General features: G+C 37.7%; 1 protein-coding gene across 1 annotated transcript in view; it reads left to right on the forward strand.

The window, feature by feature from the left end:
* Nucleotides 1-699: 699 nt before the first annotated feature.
* LOC121313084 (serine/threonine-protein kinase 17A-like) overlaps nt 700-24,842 on the forward strand; it is a 28,542-nt gene continuing 4,399 nt past the window's right edge. Inside the window, exons 1-6 of the mRNA XM_041245231.1 lie at nt 700-1,157; nt 15,193-15,405; nt 21,953-22,097; nt 23,010-23,136; nt 23,800-23,848; nt 23,937-24,116. Coding sequence (XP_041101165.1) covers nt 985-1,157; nt 15,193-15,405; nt 21,953-22,097; nt 23,010-23,136; nt 23,800-23,848; nt 23,937-24,116 — 887 coding nt within the window. The 5' untranslated portion in view covers nt 700-984. The remainder of the gene's footprint in view (nt 1,158-15,192; nt 15,406-21,952; nt 22,098-23,009; nt 23,137-23,799; nt 23,849-23,936; nt 24,117-24,842) is intronic.

Here is a 24,842-nt window from a genome sequence, read left to right on the forward strand (position 1 = left end):
TATGTTAACAACATTTTGGGCAAGGCAAAAAACAAAACAAACAAAAAAAAAAAAAAAAAAAAAAAAAAAAAAAAAAAAAAAAAAAAAAAAAACACGACTTCAATGTATATGTTTTTTAAAATGTGTTTTGACACACGGTATATTGTGTGAATTTATAACTGCAGTTGTTTATTGTTATACTAGCCTAAAAATAAACTGATGGGTACTGCGCACCCAGTTTTTGGAGCTGTATTTTGTAAATAAATGTATTAACATAAACATACTTACTAATATTTAGCAATACTACTACGACTACTACTACTACTACTACTACTAATAATAATAATAATAATAATAATAATAATAATAATAATAATAATAATAATGCAATGAAACAAATAACACATCAGTTCACAGTTAAATTTTATACATTAACAATTGTTGTAGTTATGTTATTTGTATTATATATATATACCACTATATCATATATATATATATATATATATATATATATAATTTGAATGATTGTGTGTTATTTAAAACAAAACAAAAAAACAAAACAGTTGTGCAGAGTAACTGCATTACACGAAGTAATGTAATACAGTACAGTGTAGATAACTATCTCGTGCAACAGCTCCTCCTGCTATAGGAAAATGAGATTGTCAATCAGCGGCGTTTCCACGGTGACGAGTGGTTAGAGAAATGTTTCATTCAGTTTGCAGTAGATAGGGCGCCTACTGAGTCTGGATGAGACGGTCATAATATCTATACAGGGTTAATTGAATCGAATATTAACAATTATATATGGAAAGAAAAATAAATGCTATTCATCTGCGGGGGGGGGGCGGCGCGGGGATCCAGAGTAAATACGATATCCAAGAATATTGGTCACGCTGCTGTGGGGTTTTCCTCGAGTTTGTAGTTGGTTTTGTTTTGTTGCTGTTAAGTTAGCGTGTGTGTGTGCCTTGCACAAGGGTTTTGAAGTGTACAGATCGACCCGGTGTAATGAACCCTGAATGTCCTCAGAGCGCCAATGCCCGGGGCTGCTCCCGGTGTCACTGTCAGAATGTGGAAAAGAACCACAGTCGCTCTGGTTTACTGTCCGAGATCCAAACTCCCATCCGGACCGAGCCTTTCAGCAACATCTACAGCCTCATCCCAGGCAAAGAACTGGGCAGGTAAGCGCACACAATTGCATTTTGAATAAAATTGCCTGGTGCTGATGATTAACTACTGACATGCTCAGAATTTTAAACAATACGCGTTGTAATTCAGACTAATCAGAAGTTAATAAGGATACATGCACAGGAAGTGTGTCCTACTTACTTTGCTGTCAATACAAGGTAATTAATGTATTAATGTATTAACAATACATGAAAAAACACTGGATTTAACTGTTGAAGGGTTTTATTGGGCTCAAGACCCATTATTCTAAAACTGAAATCTGTACCAAGACCTAGAGGTGTCTGTGTGTTTCTAGTTAATTATTTATTTTTTAAAGATATATATTGACACTTTGTTCCAAATCTGTGATATCGAACACATTTCAATACTGATTGCAATTTAAATAAGCTGCCATTATAGATGAGCTACCATTGTCAGCAAATTCCTTAAATCAAACAGCGGAGTCTTGCCATGGCAAACCAGCGTATTGTTTCAGGGACTTAAACATGAAGATGTTGCTGCTCTTTTTCATTTGGAGAACAATATAAATGACTTAGTATTTTTCCTAGCTATCTGCAGTTCTACACCGCTAAACTAACCCTTCTAAAATCTTTATAAATACAGTGCGCCTTTGAGGGATTTAAGAAGACTTCCATTGTTGCATAGTAGTAGCTTGGATTGAGCTGTGACTTTAAGCACCTAAAAAGTTTTTTCTTGCTGTCATTGGTCTAATTAACGTTGGGGTGGATAATGTAATATCTAAGTAAAACGGGAAATGCTTAAACTGTTATCAATGTACTGTTTATTTCCGTCACTGCTTTGAGATCAGTGTACAGTATTACTTAAGGGGTATTCATGCAAAAATTGATTGTTTTTGTTCATTTTTTCAGCTATTGAGGATATTGGTGCACATACCATTATACAGTGCTATGAAGGCATTGCTAGTCTACCGAGAAAAAATACCCCCTGTACAATGCTGCTCTTTTCCCTCACATGAGTGGAAATTAGTTCATGTTTTGTCTTTCTATAACTTGCATTTGGTTTTCCATAATTTTCTACATCACCATCTAGCACCGCACTGCCCTACTGTAGTAAAGGTCTGGCATTCAGCTCAGTCCCTATTACCTGTGGGGATATTTTTCTGCCTAAAAGATAATACCTTAAGTGGAGCATACCCACTGTTTTTTGCTCAACATTACTTGACGGGTTATGAACCATGAACAGTATGAGACAGACATTGAAAAAATCTGTGTTTAACTTTAGAAGCTACATTTTGACTTGTAAAGCTGAACAAGGTAGCTGGCTGAGTTCAACATTTATGAGGTGGTCAATAAAAGGTGTTTTCTTAATTATTTGTTCAATAAAAGTCCAAGGTTCTACTTAGGATCAGGTTACTGTATTTTTAATCATGCTTCATTTTGTTCTGACAGCACGGGGACAAGTAACTCTTTGTTTGACAAACTTTTGACAAAACTCACAGAGTGTCGTACTACCCTGGTCTCACACTGTGTCTTTAAATTTAAAGACCAAATTTCTGGTTGCCTGCTGGGATTCGACCGTAAGGTAGAAAAAAAATAAAAATAAAAAAATAAAAAAATAAATAATTCCATCTTTCATGGTAGACTGCTGATAAGCTTTTTCTGGTGGCTGACCCCCCTCTATCAACCATAGACAAAGGGTTTCTGTTGCAGCCCCCTGCATGCCAGAAGAAAATGGATAGGCTATAGTAGGGGTCGGGAACCATTTTGTGCAAGAGAGCCAAACTGAATGGAAATTTAGAGCTGCAAAGAGTCAATCCTAATCACACAATTTATGTAATTTTAAAGCTCATTTTTTAATTATTATTTTTTTTTTATTGATTATTGTACTTACAGTGCGCTTCTTTCTGCTGCTGCATCATTTTGCTAATTTCTTTGAAGTCCTGTTTATAGCTGGTCAAGTTTAGCTTCATGCAAGCATTCAGGCTTTCTTCTGTTAAGCTTGAGTGCAAACTGTTTTTGATGTGATTTGAAGTGGGAGAATGCCTGTTCCCACATATAGGTGGAGCCAAACATCATTAACAGAGCAAAGCTGACATTCTGCATTTTTAAACTGTTCACGCTAGGGTTGAGGGGATTTAAGATTTTTCACATCACGATACAAGCTGAACAGAAAATGACAACATCCTGATATTAGATCTAGAGACGCAGCCTCTACAGTAATCGTATTGCTGAGCTTATCTGCTGATCTTAATTGAATGTGCATGTCACAAATACAATTTTTTCATGATGTGCACTTTTGTCAACCTTTTTAAATATACTTAAACATAATGCATTTGTTTGTGTTTGTGTGTATATAACTATAACGTACCAAAAAAAAAAAAAAAACTTCCATAAAATTACTTTTTATAACAAAGAAACTTGAACAAATGTTACAATACCTATAGGTGCCAAGTGTTTTATTTATTTTTAAAGTTTGGCATGCTATCTCTCCAAACTCTCTTTCTCAGATCTCTCTCCCTTTTGTCTTTTGTCATCAGCTGACAAGGGATCAGCTGATATCCCAGCATGCCTTTCGTTTTAAAAGAGACGACCTGCATACGTGACATAACTCACCCAATAGCTCAACAAAAGGAATATGTTTTGTTTTTTTTTGGTACAATAATACCTGAAAATAATCGGAATATATTGGATCCTGCTGGTCGTCGGCTTATTTGGAAAACGCTGCAGAGGTAACATTTTAGAATCAACTCTAAACTTCACTGAGAGCCAGTGCAGTGAAGCCAGCACAGGAGTTGTATGGTCTTTTTCATTCTGCTGAGAAGCCTAGTATCTGCATTCTGTATAAGCTGCAGGCGATTTATGGCACGACACAGAAGCCCAGTGAACGGAGTATTACAATAGTCAAGTCGGGAAGACACAAAAGCATGAATTAGTTTCACAGCATCAGAGAATCAGTTAAATGTCTCTCAATGGTAAAGGAGACTTTTTGCAAATATGCGACTCAAAAGATAAATCGGAGTCAAATAAAACCCCTTGTTTTTCACTTCTGTTTTATTTGTGGTCAAATTGTCCAGATCTATTTTTAGAGATTTTGTAGCTTCTGGTTGCTGCAGAGAACCTATAACAGAACCTCATGAGAGTTTAGCTGTAAACTATTTTGGAACATCCAACTCTTCACATCAGTAAGGCTAAGGCTATCACCAGCTAAGGCTATCACCAAGTTTTACAGAGTTGTAGAGCTGTGTGTCATCGGCATTGCAGTGAAAATTAACACCATGTTTATGGATTATCTCACCCAGCGGTAACATGTCTAAAGAGAAAAGAATGGGTCCCAGTATAGAGCCTTGGGGAATGCCACAGGCAACCAATGATAATTCAGACAGTCTCCTAATGAAACAAATTGCTGTCTGTTAGTGAGATATGACTTTTTAAAGACAATAGCAGCCAACCCAGCTTCTGAGACGATCAATTAAAGTGGTGTGTTCCACTGTATGCAGCACTTGAATCTAAAAGAACAAGAACAGATACACAGCTAGAGTCTGCACTACAGTATATCATTCACCACTATGATGAGCGCAGTCTCTACTGTACACTGAATGGAAACCTTATTGAAATTTTTCAAGCACTTTGTTACTCTTAAGAAATTAATTCAGCTAGTTTGCTACTAGCTATACATGGCAGATTTGAAATAGGTCTAGAATTGTTTAAAGCTGTAGGGTCTGGGTTTGTTTTTGTAAGCAGAGGTTTAAGCACAGCCATTTTTAAGGCAGCATGAACTACTCCTGATGACGGCGATCTATTTGTCCAAAATAATTTCATTCAAATCATTTAAAACTGCTTTTATAATTCTTTGAGATCTTGTAATTTAATCCAAGAGAAAGATTCCATAGCAAAACTAATCTGATTACGCTGCATATTCAAAGGAGAGTCATCCATGGTAATTTGATTCTGAATATTAATAATCTTATTTTGAAAATAATTAAGACATTCCATACATTTAAAAGCTGAGGATTCATTGAGGAAGGAGCATCAGAGGGCCGATTTTACCAGCTTATCAATAATGGGAAATACCTGTGGCAGAGTGTCCTGCCCCTTTGTATTATTATTATTATTATTATTATTGTATTATTATTATTATTATTATTATTATTATTATTATTATTATTATTATTATTATGCTTTATTGTATTATTATTATTATTAATTATTGTATTATTACTGTGGTAGCGCAGACGAAAGCCGCCACCATTATGTGTTATTGTTTTATGTGTTTTTAAAACTTCGTGAAGATGCGTGACTGATCAGCTACTGAGTATTCAATTAGCTGGCAGTCACGCATCATTATTAAACTCGCGCAGACTCTGGCTGAGGGGTAATAAGATAATAACTAGCTAGTTAACCCCTCGGCCAGAATATAAAAGAGCTGCAGATTGGCTGAATGGGGATGAGAGTGTTCAGGGAGTAATGAACAGGAGTTAAGGAGAGAAGAAATAAAAAGGTAAAAACTAAAACAACTGCTATTGTGCTGGAACCGCCAGCACAATATTTGTTTGTTTGTTAGTTTGTTTGTTTGTTTGATTGGCTAACGTGCCTTTTTGTGTCTTTTTGTTTTGTGTAAATGTTACTTCTGATGTCACCACCAAAGCCATCTTGTCACAGTACTCTAGTTATTTTTGTTTTGTTTCAATACGGGGGGGGGGGGGGGGGGGGGGGGGGGGGGGGGGGGGGGGGGGGGGGGGGGGGGGGGGGGGGGGGGGGGGGGGGATAAGATAATCTGGCAGCCCTTAGAGCTTTGCTATATTTTAATTGATGTTGCTTCCAGATTTCATAGTGAACATGAAATGTGTTATTTCATAGTGAACATGTAATGTGTTATTTCATAGTGAACATGTAATGTGTTATTTCATAGTGAACATGCAATGTGTTATTTCATAGTGAACATGCAATGTGTTATTTCATAGTGTACATGAAATTTGTTATTTCATAGTGTACAAGCAATGTGTTATTTCATAGTGAACAGGCAATGTGTTATTTCATAGTGTACATGAGGTATTATTTCATAGTGAACATTTCATAGCCTTTTCTGTAGGGTTTTCACAAGTTTTATACATAAATTAAGGCTGCTTTATGACCTAATTTCAATGAAAGCTGTCCGAGTTGGTGATGATTTTTCAGTAACATGGCATGAAAGAGAAGGCTATATGAAGCACACAGAAGGTGAAAGCCAGACCAAGACAAAAGTGCATGGACAGGGCACAAAAGCAATGCCAAACGTCTTGAAAAATCTCTAGTCTACATAATAAAAATACTGTAATAATTATTATGATGAGTTTTCATACTTGTTTAGTTGTGTGGTAAGATGTTTCTTTGATTTAGTACAATGCTGGGGCAGGTTTGTCTTTGTCCGTGAGCATTTTGATTAATTCAAAAATATAAAAATTATTGTTTTTAATATTTATTGTTCTGGAGTAATTGTGTGGCACAGTAGACGTTTCACATCTTTTTAGTGACCTGTCCAGGCAGTTTTGTCTTGGTCCTGTTTTAACAGTTGAAAAATGAACTAATAGTGTGTTGAATTGAGGCTTTCGGTTAGATCAGTGGTCCTCAAAGTAATTTGGACATGGGCATAAATTGATCTTACTTGACTGTTTGCGAGCACGCTGACTATTGCATAGGTTCTTATATTAAGAGTTTTAGTGGGAGTTATTCATGGCTCACTCTGATAAGGCCAAGTCTCAGGTAGTAATTGTGTGTGCTGCGCTTATTGTTTAAATAAATTGTATAAAATATTCAATGCAAATATTTATAAATAGCATGTTTACACAGATAACAATGAATAAACTAAATAGATAGCATCTCGCGTTTGTTTCAGTTTGACACATCTGTCAACACTAAGATTGCTCATCTCCAGTACAACTATTCAGAGAAAGGGGATTCGTAAATAAATATACTACGGTGTTTGACTTCTGTGGTGAAATAAAACATTATAAAGAGAGAAAATTAAATTCTAAATTCTATTATTTTTCTCAATAACAGTCGGTGAAATTCAGTGCTTATCTGGCATGTTAACACACCGCCTCAGCTCATGAATGATTGGACAGCTGTCAGATCTCTCACTTTCCCATTGGCTACTCAAATGCCTTTAATTTTCTTGAACAGCCTCTGCTTGCTTATGATTGGACAGCTTCATAAAAACTGGCAGAAATTTGACTCTCCTATTGGTTAAAATTACTGTCAGTGTCTGCAACTGAAACAGACACAGTTCATGTCCCACCCAGCTAACTTATGATTGGGCTTCCGCAGAGAAAATGCAGCTATTCATTTGGTTGATGGTATCACAGAGGCCCTTCAGGAAAAAAAAAATATGTCGAGTACGTACAAGCACAGCATAAGTGAGCAGCGCTGTCAACAGACTGCTGTGACGCTTTTGTTGGAAAACGTGTTTAAAGCTTTATTTATTTTCCCACGCTACGACTACCACCCAAAATTTAAGTACAGCTGCCACGGGCATGATCACCTGGCCCCGCGGGCACCACTTTGAGGACCACTGGGTTAGATGATACTTTTTAATAAAGAGAAAATAAAACAATGAAAAATGTATCACATGCAATTTTCTCATTTCAGTAACAATGTGTCATTATTTACCTGGGTTATAGATTGCACTTGTAATATTTTGAGAATATGCTGTATAAGCATATACTGTATACTAATGATCTGCAAATGCAATGTCAATTTTTGGGTTGTTTGCGGATCACAACTATTTTTCCTAAGAGATATGTCCATACAATGTGATACACTGGGGCAAGGCTTTTTTTTTTTTTTTTTTTTTTTAAACCAGCAAGCCTTAATGGAGTACTCCTAATATAGGACTGCGGCTAGCTTGTTTTTATTATTGCATACTGGATGATAGATACCTTGGGGCAATATGTTCTTCATATAGGAATTACACCTTTAATGACACAGTATAGACACCTTTGCTGATGTTATTATAACACTTAATAGAAAAACATAATTTGTATTGCTCCTATTTTTTTTTTTCAAAGAGACATTTATCTATGCAGTATAAAAATGTCAATGGGGCTAGACACTCTTTACTTGATAAAACTTAATTAAAAACTGTATATTACCTAAAGAGAATTGTAGATGAATTATTGATCAATCCCGTGTAAAACATGCTTATCTCCAAATTTTACCTGCTTTTTCAAACAGATATGAGTCTATATTTGGGGAAATTAATTTATCTTAGAAAAGCCTGTTTTTAGGCTTTATTAAAACCTGACAGTAGTGAGTCTTCAGACAGCAGTGCTGTCAGCAAGAGTTCTGAGTTCCGCCTCCTGCTTTTCTCCAAACCTCACTCGTATTTAGATTTAGATTTTAATTTAGTTTTTGAAGTTGAAATTTCAAGGTTTTATTTCTCGCATGGCCTTAGGGCGCTTCCGTAGTATAACAAATGTCACAGGATAATATTTTTTTAATTTATTTTATTTACTATTAATTTGGATTAATGGAGTGGATTTCAGTTTTAAATTAGAACATTAAAAAAAAAAAAAGTATTTAAAGGGTGTTTGTATACTCTGGGCCTGGACAGATTACATTTGCCTTTCTTGACTCACATGTTAAAGCTTATTATTCACCAATGTGATGGGCATGCAGGGTAAACAAGTTTGCAATGTCAGTGAAACAGACAGTTAGAAAAACGCACAGCTTGTGTTAACCCAGGGCCCGATTTTTTTATGGCGGTGCAAAGGTCTTTTGGGCACAATTTTTGGAGCTCAAAAACTTTTTTTGCTGTGGAATGCAACTTTCAAGCCATGCTTTTGTTTCGGGGTAGGGGGGTGGGGGGGGGGGGGGGTGGAAGTTTTTGCAGATGGGTAGTAATTTATAAAAATGTTTCTGTAAGTAAAAATTAATTACACTCCAAACTTGCAATGAACTCGAAATCGCCCTATTAAGAACTGTGATGTTTCACCACACAATCACATTTATGACTGCTATGCAGTTATCAAACAAAATTAAATAACAGAAAGAATATCATACCTTACCTGATGTTTAGCTCCCCAAGTCCATCCTCCTGTTTTTCATCGCAGTCTTGTTGAGTACTGTATTTATAGGTCTCAGTTTTACTACAGCCATTTAAAGCATGACTTGCACAGGACTAGAAACGTGTCCTCAGAGTTGGTCAAAAGCAGAGGAGGTAGTAACCTCCCAGACGTGGATTACTTTTTATCAACGAAAGTCAGTAAATTCAAAATGAAATGTGATGTTGTGGGTGCTTTTGTGCATGATTTGTAAACAATGAACTGGGCTTATGGAATTCTGTTAGCGCTGACCAGTGGAGAAAAACTGTGAGTCAGAAGCTGCTAGCAAATCAGGAGCAACTGGCCTTTTAAGAAAATTATAGCTCTAGTGTTTGCCTTTGTTGTGATTTTGATTAATAAAAAGCTGCTTTATTGCCATTGGACCATTTGTTAATGCAGTTTTCCGTTATATTCATGAACATTAGCTTCCAGCCTTTGCAAAATAGAGTTTATTTAAGATAGGCCTATATGGAACTGTGATTTGGAACATGGCTTCGTTAAGTTTAGAGCTGCTTGAAAAATAAAGATTTGTATGAAACATAAAACAAAAAATAAATAGGATTACTAAACTAGGATTACAACAAGTTATATCTATAATGGCAGAATAGTAGTGCAAGGATAGTGCATTAGCTGAAGATCCAGTAACATGCTGCGTAGATCAGGGAAGTCCAGTGCTAGTAGGAGGGGCAGATCAAGAGATCTAGAAGTGTAGTTTAAACAGGTTAGATATATTTATAAATCTTTAATATTGTATTTTAGATAAGCAACACAGTTTATAATGTCAGGATGTAGTGGCCAAAGCTTTCAATTCTCGATAGAATCAACAAACAGCTGCAACAAAGTCTTCAGTCGTCGGTATAGGATCCACAACGGCTCTTTGCTGAATCTTTGGCTACGTAGGTAGCAGGGCACAGTTTCTTTTGTATGCTGTGGTTTTAGGTGTACAGCAGACACAGCCTTGTTTGTCTGATAACAGTCTCTAAGTTTTACTGCAGTCCTCCAGCCGGCCTCAGTCTCGTTGCTTCTGGTAGTGACTCGCTTGCAGCTTGCTTTCTTTTGGGTCCGTTTTCAAGCATAGTCCTGTCTTGGGTCCATTTTCAGGCAGAGTTCCGTAGTTGCAGCTTTCCTTAGCAGAGTGACAGCAGCTTGTTTAGCATTCGATGTGGAGCTCAAAATGTTTAGTTTTGCTTGGATATTTATAGTCTTTTCACTCTGCTAAATAGCCACTTTTATGAGGTCATTTGTGTATCTTTAAACTCACAGTCTTTTGCTGTTTTAATGTCCTTTTCCACTGGGACATCACTAGTTTATGTCTTCCTTGTGCCAACGATTGTTGTTGCAATTGTGAATTATCTGTACATAATTCAACTGTCCTTTCAGCCTAATCCAGTCCAGGCACCACTTAGCCGCAGTCTCCTTGTTCAGTAGGTCACATAGTTCAGTATGTCTGCAAGAAAGAGGCCCTCTTCTCAAGACACAGCAGTTTGCCCTGTTTCTCAAGACACACAGTTTCATTAATTAATCCATTTGCATTTCTAATACACATTCATGTATTAATATCGTATTCAAGAAATATGTCAGACACTATGTACGGTATATACAAAAATAAAAACTTTGCCTGCTAGCCAGTGGTGTGTTACTGAGGTCTGCTGTAGGCACAGTGAGCTGTATGATACAGTGAGTGACAGTAGTACAAGCAATTTATCCTTGACGAATTAGGATCCAAGAAAAGTGTCTGTATTAATAAAATACAAATACCAAAATAAAATGTTTACTTTAGGTAATAAATTAGTAACAGAGCTGTGTCTAACCCACCAAAAACAGTACAGATGCCCCCGTCTGTTGCTTGTTACGTCCCGCTACGTCCTTATGCCCCGCATGAAGCCAACAGCTCGAGTGGCTCTTTCCCAGGGATCTAGCAACATAAGTCAACCGACTTTGTGCTCTCCCCCCAGGCTGCATAGCTCCGGCTAAAGGTTATTTTATTTCTCATTTTGCTAATTAGCACCTTAAGAGACGTTTTATATTATTTATATAATTGTATTTGTACAGCTTTTTTGCTGAGAAAATATTTTCTCTTTGTGTGTGTTCTTTTTTTTATTTATTTATTTATTTATTTATTTTTATTACAGACACTACGAATAGGCCTATCTGCAACGTGGTGCACAGCACATGTGCAGCTGAGCCTAGCAGCACTGCGCAGGACCGAGATACTCGCTTCAATTGTTGCTGTTGCTTCCAATTCAACTGCAGTATCTTGATGCCGTTTTGATGACAGCTTTCACCATTGCAAAGGCTGTTAGTCCATTTTAACAAGCAGGCTTCTCTGTCTTGTGTGTGGCACTGACTGAGTGGTTTTCCCAGTGGCTTTTACAGGTGGGCATCCCTGTACGTTGCAACCCACAGTGGCTGCAAACTGGTAGACTCGTACCGAACTGGTGCTAAAGCCTCTGAACTGGCCCGGTGCCATCATTATACCAACGCAGTACCGTACCCATACTGACCTGGTGCTAAAGTCACTGAATCGGTACAGAACCGACCCGGTTCCAGCCTGCTACCGACCGGTGCTCAAGTCACTGGTCCGGTACCAAATCAGTCCCGTTTGGGTCTTTACCTGCCCGGTTGATAATTAATAAGCAGATTGAGGCAGCATACAACTGTATCTGTACACTGCATTGCTTGCATCTTGCATCAGGTCCCAGTTCTGTGAGACATGTAAGGCCAGTCTACCTGGGGCCAGAGCATGCCTAGGAGGCACTGGCTAATTGCAGCTTCTGCAAGTTTTGTGCCCCTTTTCAAGCACACGCTTGAGAAACAGCTCTAAGTGCTCTGCGTCCCTGTGACAAAGAGCGAATGAATTCAAGTCAACAATCTTCCCGACCTGTGTGGGTGCTGTATAACAGGAACAGTGTGCCCCGGACTGGATGGTTTGACAGTTCATTCCAGGGTCAGTCGGAAGTCGGCCGTCCTGAAAGGGGGTGGAACCACAATACCAGAAGTCATCGCCCTAATGTGGTAGGCGATGTGTCAGTCATGGATTGGAGGAGACGTGATTGCACTCACTACCAAATGGGGGTGACCGAGGGTATATCAGGGGATGTGGCCAAGCAATCTGTTCCTTGTGTTGTGGTAACCTGTGTTATTTGTCATTTGTAGATGGCTAACTAATCCAGGAGCTGTCACTATAAGCCAGCACCCACCCGGACCACTCTACACCATTGTTGTCACTGTATTAAATCATCACTTGCACTAAGAGCACTCACTGTTGGACTTGTGATTGTGTGTATTTAAAAGTGTGTGTCTGTTCTAGTATTATTTACTCTGCCCTGTATAGATTGGGAGGGATGGGGTTAAATTCCCCTACCTGCCTGACTTTATTGTGCTCAGGTGACTGGAATGCTACAATGTATTATTAACATTGGCCTCCACCTGTGAACCATTAAAGTTGCTGTCACATTTTCTGGATAAAAACCCCACTGTTGAAGGATCATTGGTAAGGCTGTGAATCTGAAGGAAAATGAAGACCAAAGAGCATTCTACAAAAGTTAGAGATAAAGTAATACAAATGCATAGATTAGGGAAAGGGTACAAAATAATATCCAAGTGTTTGGATATCCCAGTGAGCACAGCTGGATCAATAATCAGGAAGTAGAAGCTGCATCTCACCACCCAGGCACTGCCAAGAAAAGGCTGTCCCTCAAAACTCAGCGCTCAAACAAGAAGGAGACTGGTGAGAGAAGCCACAGAGAGGCCAACAATCACTTTGAAGGAGCTACAGAGTACAGTGGCTGGGGGTGGAGTAATGGTGCACCAGTCAACCATATCAAGAGCTCTGCATAACACTGGCCTGTATGGGAGGTTGGCAAGAAAGAAGCCGTTACACAAAAAGTACCATCTGAAAGCACATCTGGAGTTTGCCAGAAAGCATGAGTGACTCAGCTGCGATGTGGGAAAAGGTTTTGTGGTCAGATGAGACCAAGATAGAGCTTTTCGGCCAAAACTCAAAGGGCTGTGTGTGGCGCAAATCTAACACTGCCCATGCCTCAAGACACACCATCCCTACAGTGAAGTATGGTGGTGGCAGCATCATGCTGTGGGGATGCTTCTCATCAGCAGGGACTGGGCATCTTGTTACAACTGAAGGAAGAATGGATGGAGCAAAATACAGGAAAATACTGCACGGGAATCTGCTTCAGTCCGCTAAAATACCGAAGCTTCGGAGGAGATTCACCTTTCAGCAGGACAAAGATTCCATGCACAAGGCCAAAGCAACATTGGAATGGCTCAAGAACAAAAAGGTGAATGTCCTACAGTGGCCCAGTCAAAGTCCTGATCTCAATCCCATTGAGAATCTGTGGCATTATTTGAAAATTGCGGTCCATAAGCGTCGTCCAGCCAACCTGAACAACCTGGAGCAAATCTGCCAAGAAGAATGGGCCAAAATCACTCCGACACTATGTGCAAAGCTGGTACATACTTACCCCAAAAGACTTAAAGCTGTTATTTTAGGAAAAGGTGGCTCTACCAAATATTAATGTGTGGGGGTTGAATACTTATGCAAGCAAGATATTTCAATTTTTTATTTTTCTTAAAAATATTTCCCAACATAAAACCAATGTTACCTTACAATAATTAATTTTGAGTTTTATTAAAAAAGTGTTTTAAAAAAAAAATATCGAACAGAATGAAATTGCAATGTACCATTTGTAATTCAGCAATATGAGAGAATTGGTCAGGGGTTTGAATACTGTGTGTGTGTGTGTGTGTGTGTGTGTGTGTGTGTGTGTGTGTGTGTGTGTGTGTGTGTGTGTGTGTGTGTGTGTGTGTGTGTGTGTGTGTGTGTGTGTGTGTGTGTGTGTGTGTGTGTGTGTGTGTGTGTGTGTGTGTGTGTGTGTGTGTGTGTGTGTGTGTGTGTGTGTGTGTGTGTGTGTGTGTGTGTGTGTTGTGTGTGTGTGTGTGTGTGTGTGTGTGTGTGTGTGTGTGTGTGTGTGTGTGTGTGTGTGTGTGTGTGTGTGTGTGTGTGTGTGTGTGTGTGTGTGTGTGTGTTTGTGTGTGTGTGTGTGTGTGTTTGTGTGTGTGTGTGTGTGTGTGTGTGTGTGTGTGTGTGTGTGTGTTGTGTGTGTGTGTGTGTGTGTGTGTGTGTGTGTGTGTGTGTGTGTGTGTGTGTGTGTGTGTGTGTGTGTGTGTGTGTGTGTGTGTGTGTGTGTGTGTGTGTGTGTGTGTGTGTGTGTGTGTGTGTGTGTGTGTGTGTGTGTGTGTGTGTGTGTGTGTGTGTTTGTGTGTGTGTGTGTGTGTGTGTGTGTGTGTGTGTGTGTGTGTGTGTGTGTGTGTGTGTGTGTGTGTGTGTGTGTGTGTGTGTGTGTGGTGTGTGTGTGTGTGTGTGTGTGTGTGTGTGTGTGTGTGTGTGTGTGTGTGTGTGTGTGTGTGTGTGTGTGTGTGTGTGTGTGTGTGTGTTTGTGTGTGTGTGTGTGTGTGTGTGTGTGTGTGTGTGTGTGTGTGTGTGTGTGTGTGTGTGTGTGTGTGTGTGTGTGTGTGTGTGTGTTTGTGTGTGTGTGTTGTGTGTGTGTGTGTGTGTGTGTGTGTGTGGTGTGTGTGTGTGTGTGTGTGTGTGTGTGTGTGTGTGTGTGTGTGTGTGTGTGTGTGTGTGTTGTGTGTGTGTGTGTGTGTGTGTGTGTGTGTGTGTGTGTGTGTGTGTGTGTGTGTGTGTGTGTGTGTGTGTGTGTGTGTGTGTGTGTGTGTGTGTGTGTGTGTGTGTGTGTGTGTGTGTTGTGTGTGTGTGTGTGTGTGTGTGTGTTTGTGTGTGTGTTTGTGTGTGTGTGTGTTCCCACATAAATCTATATTTTTCAGATTGAGTGATAATTATTTCAGTAACACATTCATTAGCCATACTGTACAGTAAGCATGTTTTGTTTCTGTACTGTACTATAGTAAGGTATGTCAAGAGATATACAGTTTGTTTTTTTTAAACATGTTTAAATTATAATTCACAGGGGTAAATTTGCTGTGGTGAAGAAGTATGTGAAGAAGAGCACAGGGAAGGCCTATGCTGCTAAATGCATGAGAAAGAGGAGAAAGGGACAAGACTGTCGTCTGGAGATTATCCACGAGATTGCCATCCTAGAGCTGGCCAAATCCAACTGCTGGGTCATTGACCTACATGAAGTCTATGAAACGTCCTCAGAAATGATCTTGGTGCTGGAATAGTAAGTTTTTTACATTTTTACTGTCTGATATTTAAGATATGTCTAAATAGCTAAAAGATTCATTCTAGCTTATTCTTGTTTTGGACACTGTAAAAGTAATTAAGTAATTCACTAGAATCCTTTATTTAACACATGCGGTGTTCAACACAATGCTTTTATAAATGTCATGGTCCGCATACACTCCTAACTGTAGTTCCCTGCTTAGTTTCTCTATTATTAATAAACCCATTTTGACCTTACAAGTTACCAAAACACTTAAAAGTGCAGAACTTGTGTCTTACTTTTGTGAACTGTTGAAAGATCAGATGGAGTCTCCTACATTTAGTGTAATTTTGTATTGATATTATAAAGTGCAACTTTTGCCATGTTGGTTTATTTTATTTATTTATTTGTTTATTTTATAAACATACCATGTAATTCAGTTGATCCGAACAGTGGCTAAATAGTATATAACTAAAATAGGGCAGTGTACATCTTATTTTTATGATGGAGGCCCCCCTCCCAGTGCTTTACAGAACGCTAATTTTAAAGTAACCAAGGGATATATCAAATATGTTTTACATTTTTGCTTGTAATCTGCAGCTTATTTTTTCTTATTATATGTTATGAAATTAAATGTTTTTCAGTGTTGTGTGTGTCACATACAGATGTCTAAATTGACACAAAAAAGGGCAAGGCCAAAATGGCCTTCAGGTTAACACATGTATAGAGGGCACTAAGGCCATTAAACTTAAGTCAAGGCAAAAGTTTAGGATGTTAGGATTTTAAACATTGTTTTTTTCTTGATATAAAATAAAACATTACTTTTAAGACCGATACCAGTTTTGTTTCAATATTTTTTTCATTAGCTAACATTACGCATTTTGGAAAATTATACAGTGCTTTATATATTCAGAATAAAACCCAAAGATATAGAAACTCACCAGGGCTTTTCGAAACAATCTTTATAGGTCTCCGGTTGGAAGATTATTTCTTCTGGAGTAAGGATTGCAACTTTTCAGAATAAATTAACTTATTTAGTTAGTCTGAGCAATTTTCACAAAATGAATGCTCAAATCTCAGTGTGTTTGAGCATCAATCAAGGCGGGTCTTCCTGTTAACTCCCACATTGCTTAATCTAATTGATTTCCGTACACATACATTGTAAAAGGGTTACATATACAAATCCATTCCATTCAATATATCTGCACAACTTGTTCCTTATTTCTAGCTGTTGCTGTACATTAATAATATTCAAGTCTTTCACTCCAAGCGCATCAAGTCAAAGTGGAAGCATAAAGCATGACATTCCATTTTTATAATACTGTACGTCTTATGGAGGCTTACATGAGTACTGAATTACTTACTGGTGATACAGTAAATAACTACTGGTAGTATACTTCAGCGGTTGATCAGCAACAGATAAGTGTTCAAATAATTTCATAAATATAAGGATAGTAGTCACTGTTTTGTGTGTGTCTGTCTCAAATGGGAAGGCACTTCACTATCAGCAATGAAGACTGTACTGTAAAGAAAGACAACAGCGTGGCAAGGATAACACCACTGGAAACTGCAGACTAATCTAATGTTTTTGGTTTTTTTCCTGCAAAACACATACTGTCCAGTAAGCTGATAAGCAGTGGCTCTACAATTTGTCATTTGTCTGCACATTGCACTTACATTACATGGCACTTGGTTTGTTTGATATGGAACACCTCGGTGAGCTTTCTAAGCTACCATGCAATGCGTGAATTTCATGATCTTTTGAACTCGTGCTTGACGGGCAGTGTGGTGCTACTATAAGACTGCCACGCCTTGCGTTTTGCTACGTTTGTAGGGACAGGGACAGGGTAATGCAGTGCTGTACAATGTATGATAACGCATCACCCTTGACAAACTTTTTTCACTACTAGAACCTTGAAAGAGAAAAATCTACATTTGAAGTATGCAAGCCAGTCACATATTTGCTTGTAGCGTGAAACTTTGTACCAAATCTGTGAACTACGGTATGTATGGCTCTGTTTTGGATTCATAAGATGCTGCAATCTGGAATGGATCAAGATATCTAGCTATATGTCAACCTCTATATCAGGATGAAAATTCACGCTATGGAATTAACAAATTTTGCTTCATAAAGTCAAATGAAACCTGCTGAATAATGTTGCGTTAACATATTTAATTAGCTACATAGTAGTTTTTCCATATATTTAACATTTTTAAATCTAACATAAAATACTGTAATGCTATTATGACTTCCAGTAGACTTGCGGTATCATTTTGTACTTTCTTGATTACAAGATGATAAAAGATTGGATTTATGTTCATGCAGTCTTTTTTTTTTTTATTATGTCTCAATCCTAAAATTCTAGCTGATGTATAGTGTTTAGCCAGAGCTGTACTTATTGATTGCTGGCATGTAGTTAATCTGAAACTAAATAAAGTTCTGCAATTTTAAGTAGCCTAGGCTTTTTTTTTTTTTTTTTTATTTAGAGAAAAAAGTCACGACTAAAGTGAAGGCAGTTAGATTCTATACATTTGAAATTAAAGACATACTGTGTTCTGGTTACAGCAGTTGTTACCATGTCATTCAGGCCATATTTGTCACTAGTTTTATCACATCATGTGCTTGTTTCCTGTATTAGCCTACATTTGTTTGAGAGCTTGGATTAGGGGCATAACCTGCATTGAAATTAGAAAGAAAGTGCACAGAACATCCTGAAATAAACTAAACGCGACTGCCAGTGTGAATGCGCTATAAAACAAAAACTGAAATTTAATGAAAAGGGGCTTAATGACAGATTGAGATGATCCATACAAATGGCTTTGTCAGCAGTATTCAAATAGAGAACGGAACTCTTTTGTGCTTGTGGGAAGTGAGTGGAATGCATTTTGCTTTTATGAAAATCTATCATGTGAAATTAAGAAAAAGATTGTTGTAGTTGACTTGGAGTCAAGCAGATTGCTGATGGAATTTGTTTTGGACATAAGAATTAGAGACCACATTCATTCAGTTTAACAGATCTGAGGAATTTCTCCAGCCAGCAGAGAAATGTGGCCTTATTGCTCTCAGTTTACAGTGGCTTGCGAAAGTATTGACCCCCCTTGGCATTTTTCTTATTTTGTTGCCTTACAACCTGGAATTAAAATTGATTTTTATTTGGATTTCATGTAATGGACATACAAAAAATAGTCCAAATTGGTGAAGTGAAATAAAAAAAATAACTTGTTTCAAAAAATTCTAGAAAATAAATAACGGAAAAGTGGTGCGTGCATATGTATTCTCCCCCTTTGCTATAAGCCTCTAAATAAGATCTGGTGCAATCAATTACCTTCAGAAGTCACATAATTAGTTAAATAAAGTCCACCTGTGTGCAATCTAAGTGTCACATGATCTGTCACATGATCTCAGTATATATACACCTGTTCTGAAAGGCCCCAGTGTCTTCAACACCACTAAGCAAGGGGCACCATGAAGACCAAGGAGCTCTCCAAACAGGTCAAGGACAAAGTTGTGAAGAAGTACAGATCAGGGTTGGGTTATAAAAAAATATCCAATACTTTGAACATCACACGGAGCACCATTAAAGCCATTATTAAAAAAATGGAATGAATATGGCACCACAACAAACCTGGCAAGAGAGGGCCACCCACCAAAACTCACGGACCAGGCAAGGAGGGCATTAATCAGAGAGGCAACAAAGAGACCAAAGATAACCCTGAAGGAGCTGCAAAGCTCCACAGCGGAGATTGGAGTATCTGTCCATAGGACCACACTCCACAGAGCTGGGCTTTATGGAAGAGTGGCCAGAAAAAAGCCATTGCTTAAAGAAAAAAATAAGCAAACACGTTTGGTGTTCGCCAAAAGGCATGTGGGAAACTCCCCAAACATATGGAAGAAGGTACTCTGGTCAGTTGAGACTAAAATTAAGCTTTTTGGCCATCAAGGAAAATGCTATGTCTGGCGCAAACCCAACACCTCTCATCACCCTGAGAACACCATCCCCACAGTGAAGCATGGTGGTGGCAGCATCATGCTGTGGAGATGTTTTTCATCGGCAGGGACTGGGAAACTGGTCAGAATTGAAGGAATGATGGATGGCGCTAAATACAGGGAAATTCTTGAGGGAAACCTGTTTCAGTCTTCCAGAGATTTGAGACTGGGATGGAGGTTCACCTTCCAGCAGGACAATGACCCTAAGCATACTGCTAAAGCAACACTTGAGTAGTTTAAGGGGAAACATTTAAATGTCTTGGAATGGCCTAGTCAAAGCCCAGACCTCAATCCAATTGAGAATCTGTGGTATGACTTAAAGATTGCTGTACACCAGCGGAACCCATCCAACTTGAAGGAGCTGGAGCAGTTTTGCCTTGAAGAATGGGCAAAAATCCCAGTGACTAGATGTGCCAAGCTTATAGATACATAACCCAAGAGACTTGCAGCTGTAATTGCTGCAAAAGGTGGCTCTACAAAGTATTGACTTTGGGGGGGTGAATACTTATGCACGCTCAAGTTTTCTGTTTTTTTGTCTTATTTCTTGTTTGTTTCACAATAAAAAATATTTTGCATCTTCAAAGTGGTAGGCATGTTGTGTAAATCAAATGATACAAACCCCCAAAAACTCAATTTTAATTCCAGGTTGTAAGGCAACAAAATAGGAAAAATGCCAAGGGGGGGCTACTTTCGCAAGCCACTGTATGTCATTGTGCTTTCCACCAGCACAGGATGGCCCTGATTTGTGGCTTGCAACCTATTTGGCGAAAGGGGGAGAAAAGTCTGCTGTTCCATCATTTAAATTATAGCTTCTCTTTTGTTTTGTTTTTTTGTGTGTAATTTTAAGCAGTTTAAATTGAACATAGATGTTCGGCAAAAAGTGTTAAAAGTACCAGAATAGCCTTGCCATACTTTCATGATAAAAAAAAAAAATACAAATTTTAATTGCTTACTAAGCTATTATGGTCAGTAATGTACAGGTCGAGGAGCAAAAAAAGTAGCAGTTGACATAATGTCCATAATGAATTAATGCAATTTAAAAAAAATGTTTTAACACTTTAACATACTTTATGGGAGATTTTCATCCCAGTTTTGATTGAAGCTATTGATTTTGCTATTGATTTTGTTAACTTGTGTTGTCCCCTATTCCAGCCCATGCAGTTTCTCATCCCATCTGCCTTTGTTCCTTGGTGACCCCTGTTGCAAATTAAGCAGAGCAGCATTAACTTAAGCTTCCCATGTTAACCAATGACTGTTGATGCTGCTTCTCTGTAGGCAAGTGCAGCGTGAGTGGAAAAGTGTTAGTTACTAAATGCATCCTTCCTAGAAGTTAACTCTTGAGTTAACTCTTTCATTTACACTGAGGCCTGAAATGAAAAATAGGGAATAGTGAGGGCCAACATGATAATGTTGTTGTTTGAGTTTAACTGAGATACAAGCTCAACTTCACCTTTTTATAAATCACTTGATTCTTGTTTAGTTTTTTCTCTCTCGTATTGAGGTTGGAGTTATGCAATTTAACAAATGATTCTAGGATACAGGGTCTTAAAAATGGCATAAAAAAGGATTTTTGAATTTGGGTAGAAAGACCTATTAAGCAGGTCTCATTAGTAAGAATTTTAGCAACAAAACTAAAGGTTTTTTTTTTTTTTAAATGTAGCATGATTTGAAGTCTTTTGGAGAAATAAAGTTAAATAGTTTGGACTAACTTTTTTTCCTCAAGCAGAAATGCTTTTTTTAAAAAAAATAATGATTATTGAGGGTACATCATGATCTGCTCCAGTAGCTAGTTGCCCTTTGGCAAATAATATGCAGTTACATTATAACATCTTGCATACAGCAAACTTAGCTTTATATTAAAACCTACAGTATTTTATTAGATTTTTTTTTTTACAGTGCAACACATGTTAATGAAAACAGGTCTTTATTACTGTATATGTGGAGTGTTGCTTGCTGTAGCATGAAAATTAGTTTTGGTTTATTGATTTAATCAGCAGATTGCCCAATAAATCAACAACTGCTGTCACTGCTGCATGTCAAACTATCCAGGAAAACACAGTAATGATTGCTTCATAAAGCATGAATTGAATACAGATATGGAGTCAAATGTAACCAGGCCAAGGAACCCCCCTTCTAGATGGTGGAATCTGTAGCATAAGGACATACTGTATGTATTTCCTATGCTAAACAAGCAAATGTTGCTAGGTTACATTGCTGTTCTGATCGATGCCAAACATGTTTTTATTGATAGCAAAATACTCTGAATTTACAATTGAGCTGAAAAATCACTTCACATTTCTGAACATATTTGTTATAAAGTGTGAGAATACTGTAGTATTGTACAAAAAAAAAATGTTAATGGTTTTATTTTTAGTACTGTGATTTTCCCATCATAACTATAGACTTTGAGGCAAAAGCATGTAAACTTTAACAAGTTGATGTAAATAACGGACATTAAAACAAATCAAAGTCAATTATTTTAGCGTTGGGCTGATGGTTGGGTTAAAGTTTTGTGACAGCCCTTGTTGTTGTGTTCCCTTTATAGTTGATTTTACTCAATATTAATTTTGTTCACAGTGCAGCTGGTGGTGAAATACTTAACCAGTGTGTCGCTGACCGAGATGAGGCCTTCAAGGAGAAAGACGTTAAACGACTAATGAAGCAAATCTTGGAAGGTGTAGCATTCCTACACAAAAAGAATGTGGTCCACCTTGATTTGAAGGTTTGAGCCGAACTATCTTTTTATTTGTACTGTATGATTTTTTATGTCAATGAAAGCTCTATATAGTGTATATCAAATCTGAAACAAAAACACATTGGAAATGTGAAAATACGCCAAATTATCAAAGTGTCCAGCCATTTAAAGTGGAGATATCAAAAACACAAGCCAAGTTTGAAGAAACCATTGGGCCAACCTTGCTCAGCACAAAGCAAATAGGCACAACTGTAAAACCAATGAGGGCCAAGGTTGCCCCAATTGTTTCTTCTAACTTAGCTTGTGTTTTTGCTACAAGTCAGAAGAAACAATTGGGGCAACCTTGGCCCCCATCAGTTTTGTAGGCTGTAGAATCAGTTTTAGGGAGGCTGTAGAATCTCGACCTCCCTTTTTTTCAAGATTCCAGGCTAATGCATTGGTTTTGACAGTGATCCACTTGGAAATTTTTTATAGCTCATGGGATTTTTGGTATGCCACTTGTCTGTGTAGGGCAGGTGGACCACGGCTTTTTCAATGTGACTCTTCTTGTGTACTCTGGTAAAGTGCAAATCCCATCAAAACTCTTGGATTTACATACACATACCTTTAATTGCAATGCACATAAGACTGTAGTGTACAGTTACTTTTAAACTGCAGTTGCTTCGGGTTGAATTTCTTCTTGTATCATTACTGCGAATCTAGTAATACAGTTGGCAAAAAACATTTGGGATTTTTAAAATGGTCTAAATATCCTAAAACAATAGGCAATATTTAATGTTTAAATTGACAGTGAAATTGCACACTATGTGCACAGAAACAGAAGGAAAATGGAAACAGTTTTTTAACAAAAGGTGGGTTTCCTTTAAAAATTGATAGGCATGCTGTAGGTATTTTCTAATTTATTTTAATGGTATTCCATAACCCTGCTTGTTTTTTTAGCCTCAGAACATTCTACTAACCAGTGAGTCACCTTTGGGAGATATCAAAATAGTTGACTTTGGGCTTTCTAGAATAATGAGCAGCAATGAGGAGCTGAGAGAGATCATGGGAACAGCCGAGTACGTGGGTAAGTTAAAACGATATCATTGTGTCAAAAGAAACAAACTGAGAGATAAAAAAAAAAAAAATTGCCTAGTTTGGAATGAGGGGGTAGCATGGCAACTAGTGATTAACACTTTTTTTTTTTTTGTAATCATAAAATACATATAATTTACAGGACCAGTCCATTTCATTCCAGGATTTTTGTGGTGGAGTTGCGTTTTAAGCTGGGGATTCTAAAAGTTCCGTAAAAATAGCCCTGCAACAGTGAGCAAAGATTGATGTTGGTTGTTTGTTGGCATTGCTGTGGTTTGTTACATTGTATAAATGGAATTCCCATGTCAATAAAGCCAGAGATTGGAGGCTTATTTTTGCCTGACATTTTTACCAAAGGAAAGCCACAACTTTCTAAAATGTTTTATTGATTTCATGTCTTTGTCTGAAAAAAATCATTGTAGTCCTCTGAAAAAGATAACTTTATCATGTGAAGTGTTTGACAGTAAGCAGTAGTTTTAGAACAGTCATTAATTAATGTCATCATTACTTTTATTGAATCAGAGCAGAACTGGTGTCCGATTGTTGTATAGTAAAGCATACAATGGCATCAGTATCAACTCTAAAAAGATAATCAGAATACGTTTTTAGAATATAATCTGTAAAAAATGTACATTTGCACAATATTTGTTTGCAGCTCCAGAAATTCTGAATTACGAGCCAATCAGCATAGCAACAGACATGTGGTAAGTAACCTGTTTACCGTTCCCTGTTGATTCTAGTTGTACTTGCATGGATTTACCCATAGGATTTAATTTGAGTTTTTCTTTTCAGGAGTATAGGTGTGCTGGCCTATGTGATGCTTACAGGGATGTCCCCTTTCCTGGGAGAAGACAAACAGGAAACCTTTTTGAATATTTCCAAAATAAATGTCAGCTACTCTGAAGAGGAATTTGAAAGAATATCCAAACCAGCAATTGACTTCATGAAGGCACTTCTAATTAAAGAACCGGTGTAAGAAAAGTATCTCTACTTTAACCATTTTTATTACATGTGTATAGCTTATTAGTGCTATAATTGTATTCAACTTATTTCCTTACAAAACAGTGGGTTTCTGAAAAATATTGCGTTACACGTCCCCACGTGTTGCTACAACTGTTTAAATAACATACCTGTAATTTTTCTTTTTTTTACACTTAAAACTTTAAAGTCTGTTTCAAAGCTCTTTTCAAAATGTCTGAGCTATTGCACCGGGGGTTTGAGATCTGTCCTCTAAATCACTTACAGAAGAGTGATAATAAAACTTAACAGGCGCTCTGGCTTTTCTGTTCCGTACCACATCATGGATCGTAATTGCTGTGTTACCTGTTAAACAATGTGGGCATTAATCCTTATACTATCAGTACACTAGAGCGGACATTTTGAAAAGAGATTTGAAACAGACTTTAAAATTATGTGTAAAAAGTTGTCGGGATGTTAACAATGAAAAGAAAAATTACAAGTACGTTATTTAAACAGTTGTACAATACATGGGGACATATAACGCTATATTTTTTGTAACCCCACTACTTACGTTATCCAAAGGCATAAGGCTAAAGTTGATGAAAACCCTCAAATAAACCCTTGTGCACTAAATGGCGGTAATGAAATACTGCGTGGCAAGGGAAACCCATGCTGCACACAAAAAGGAAGGAGTGACCACTCTAGTCACTAATCTAATAATATACACTAATAAGGCAA

This window comes from Polyodon spathula, chromosome 3 (assembly GCF_017654505.1).
Source record: "Polyodon spathula isolate WHYD16114869_AA chromosome 3, ASM1765450v1, whole genome shotgun sequence".
NCBI classification, from domain to species: Eukaryota; Metazoa; Chordata; class Actinopteri; order Acipenseriformes; family Polyodontidae; genus Polyodon; species Polyodon spathula.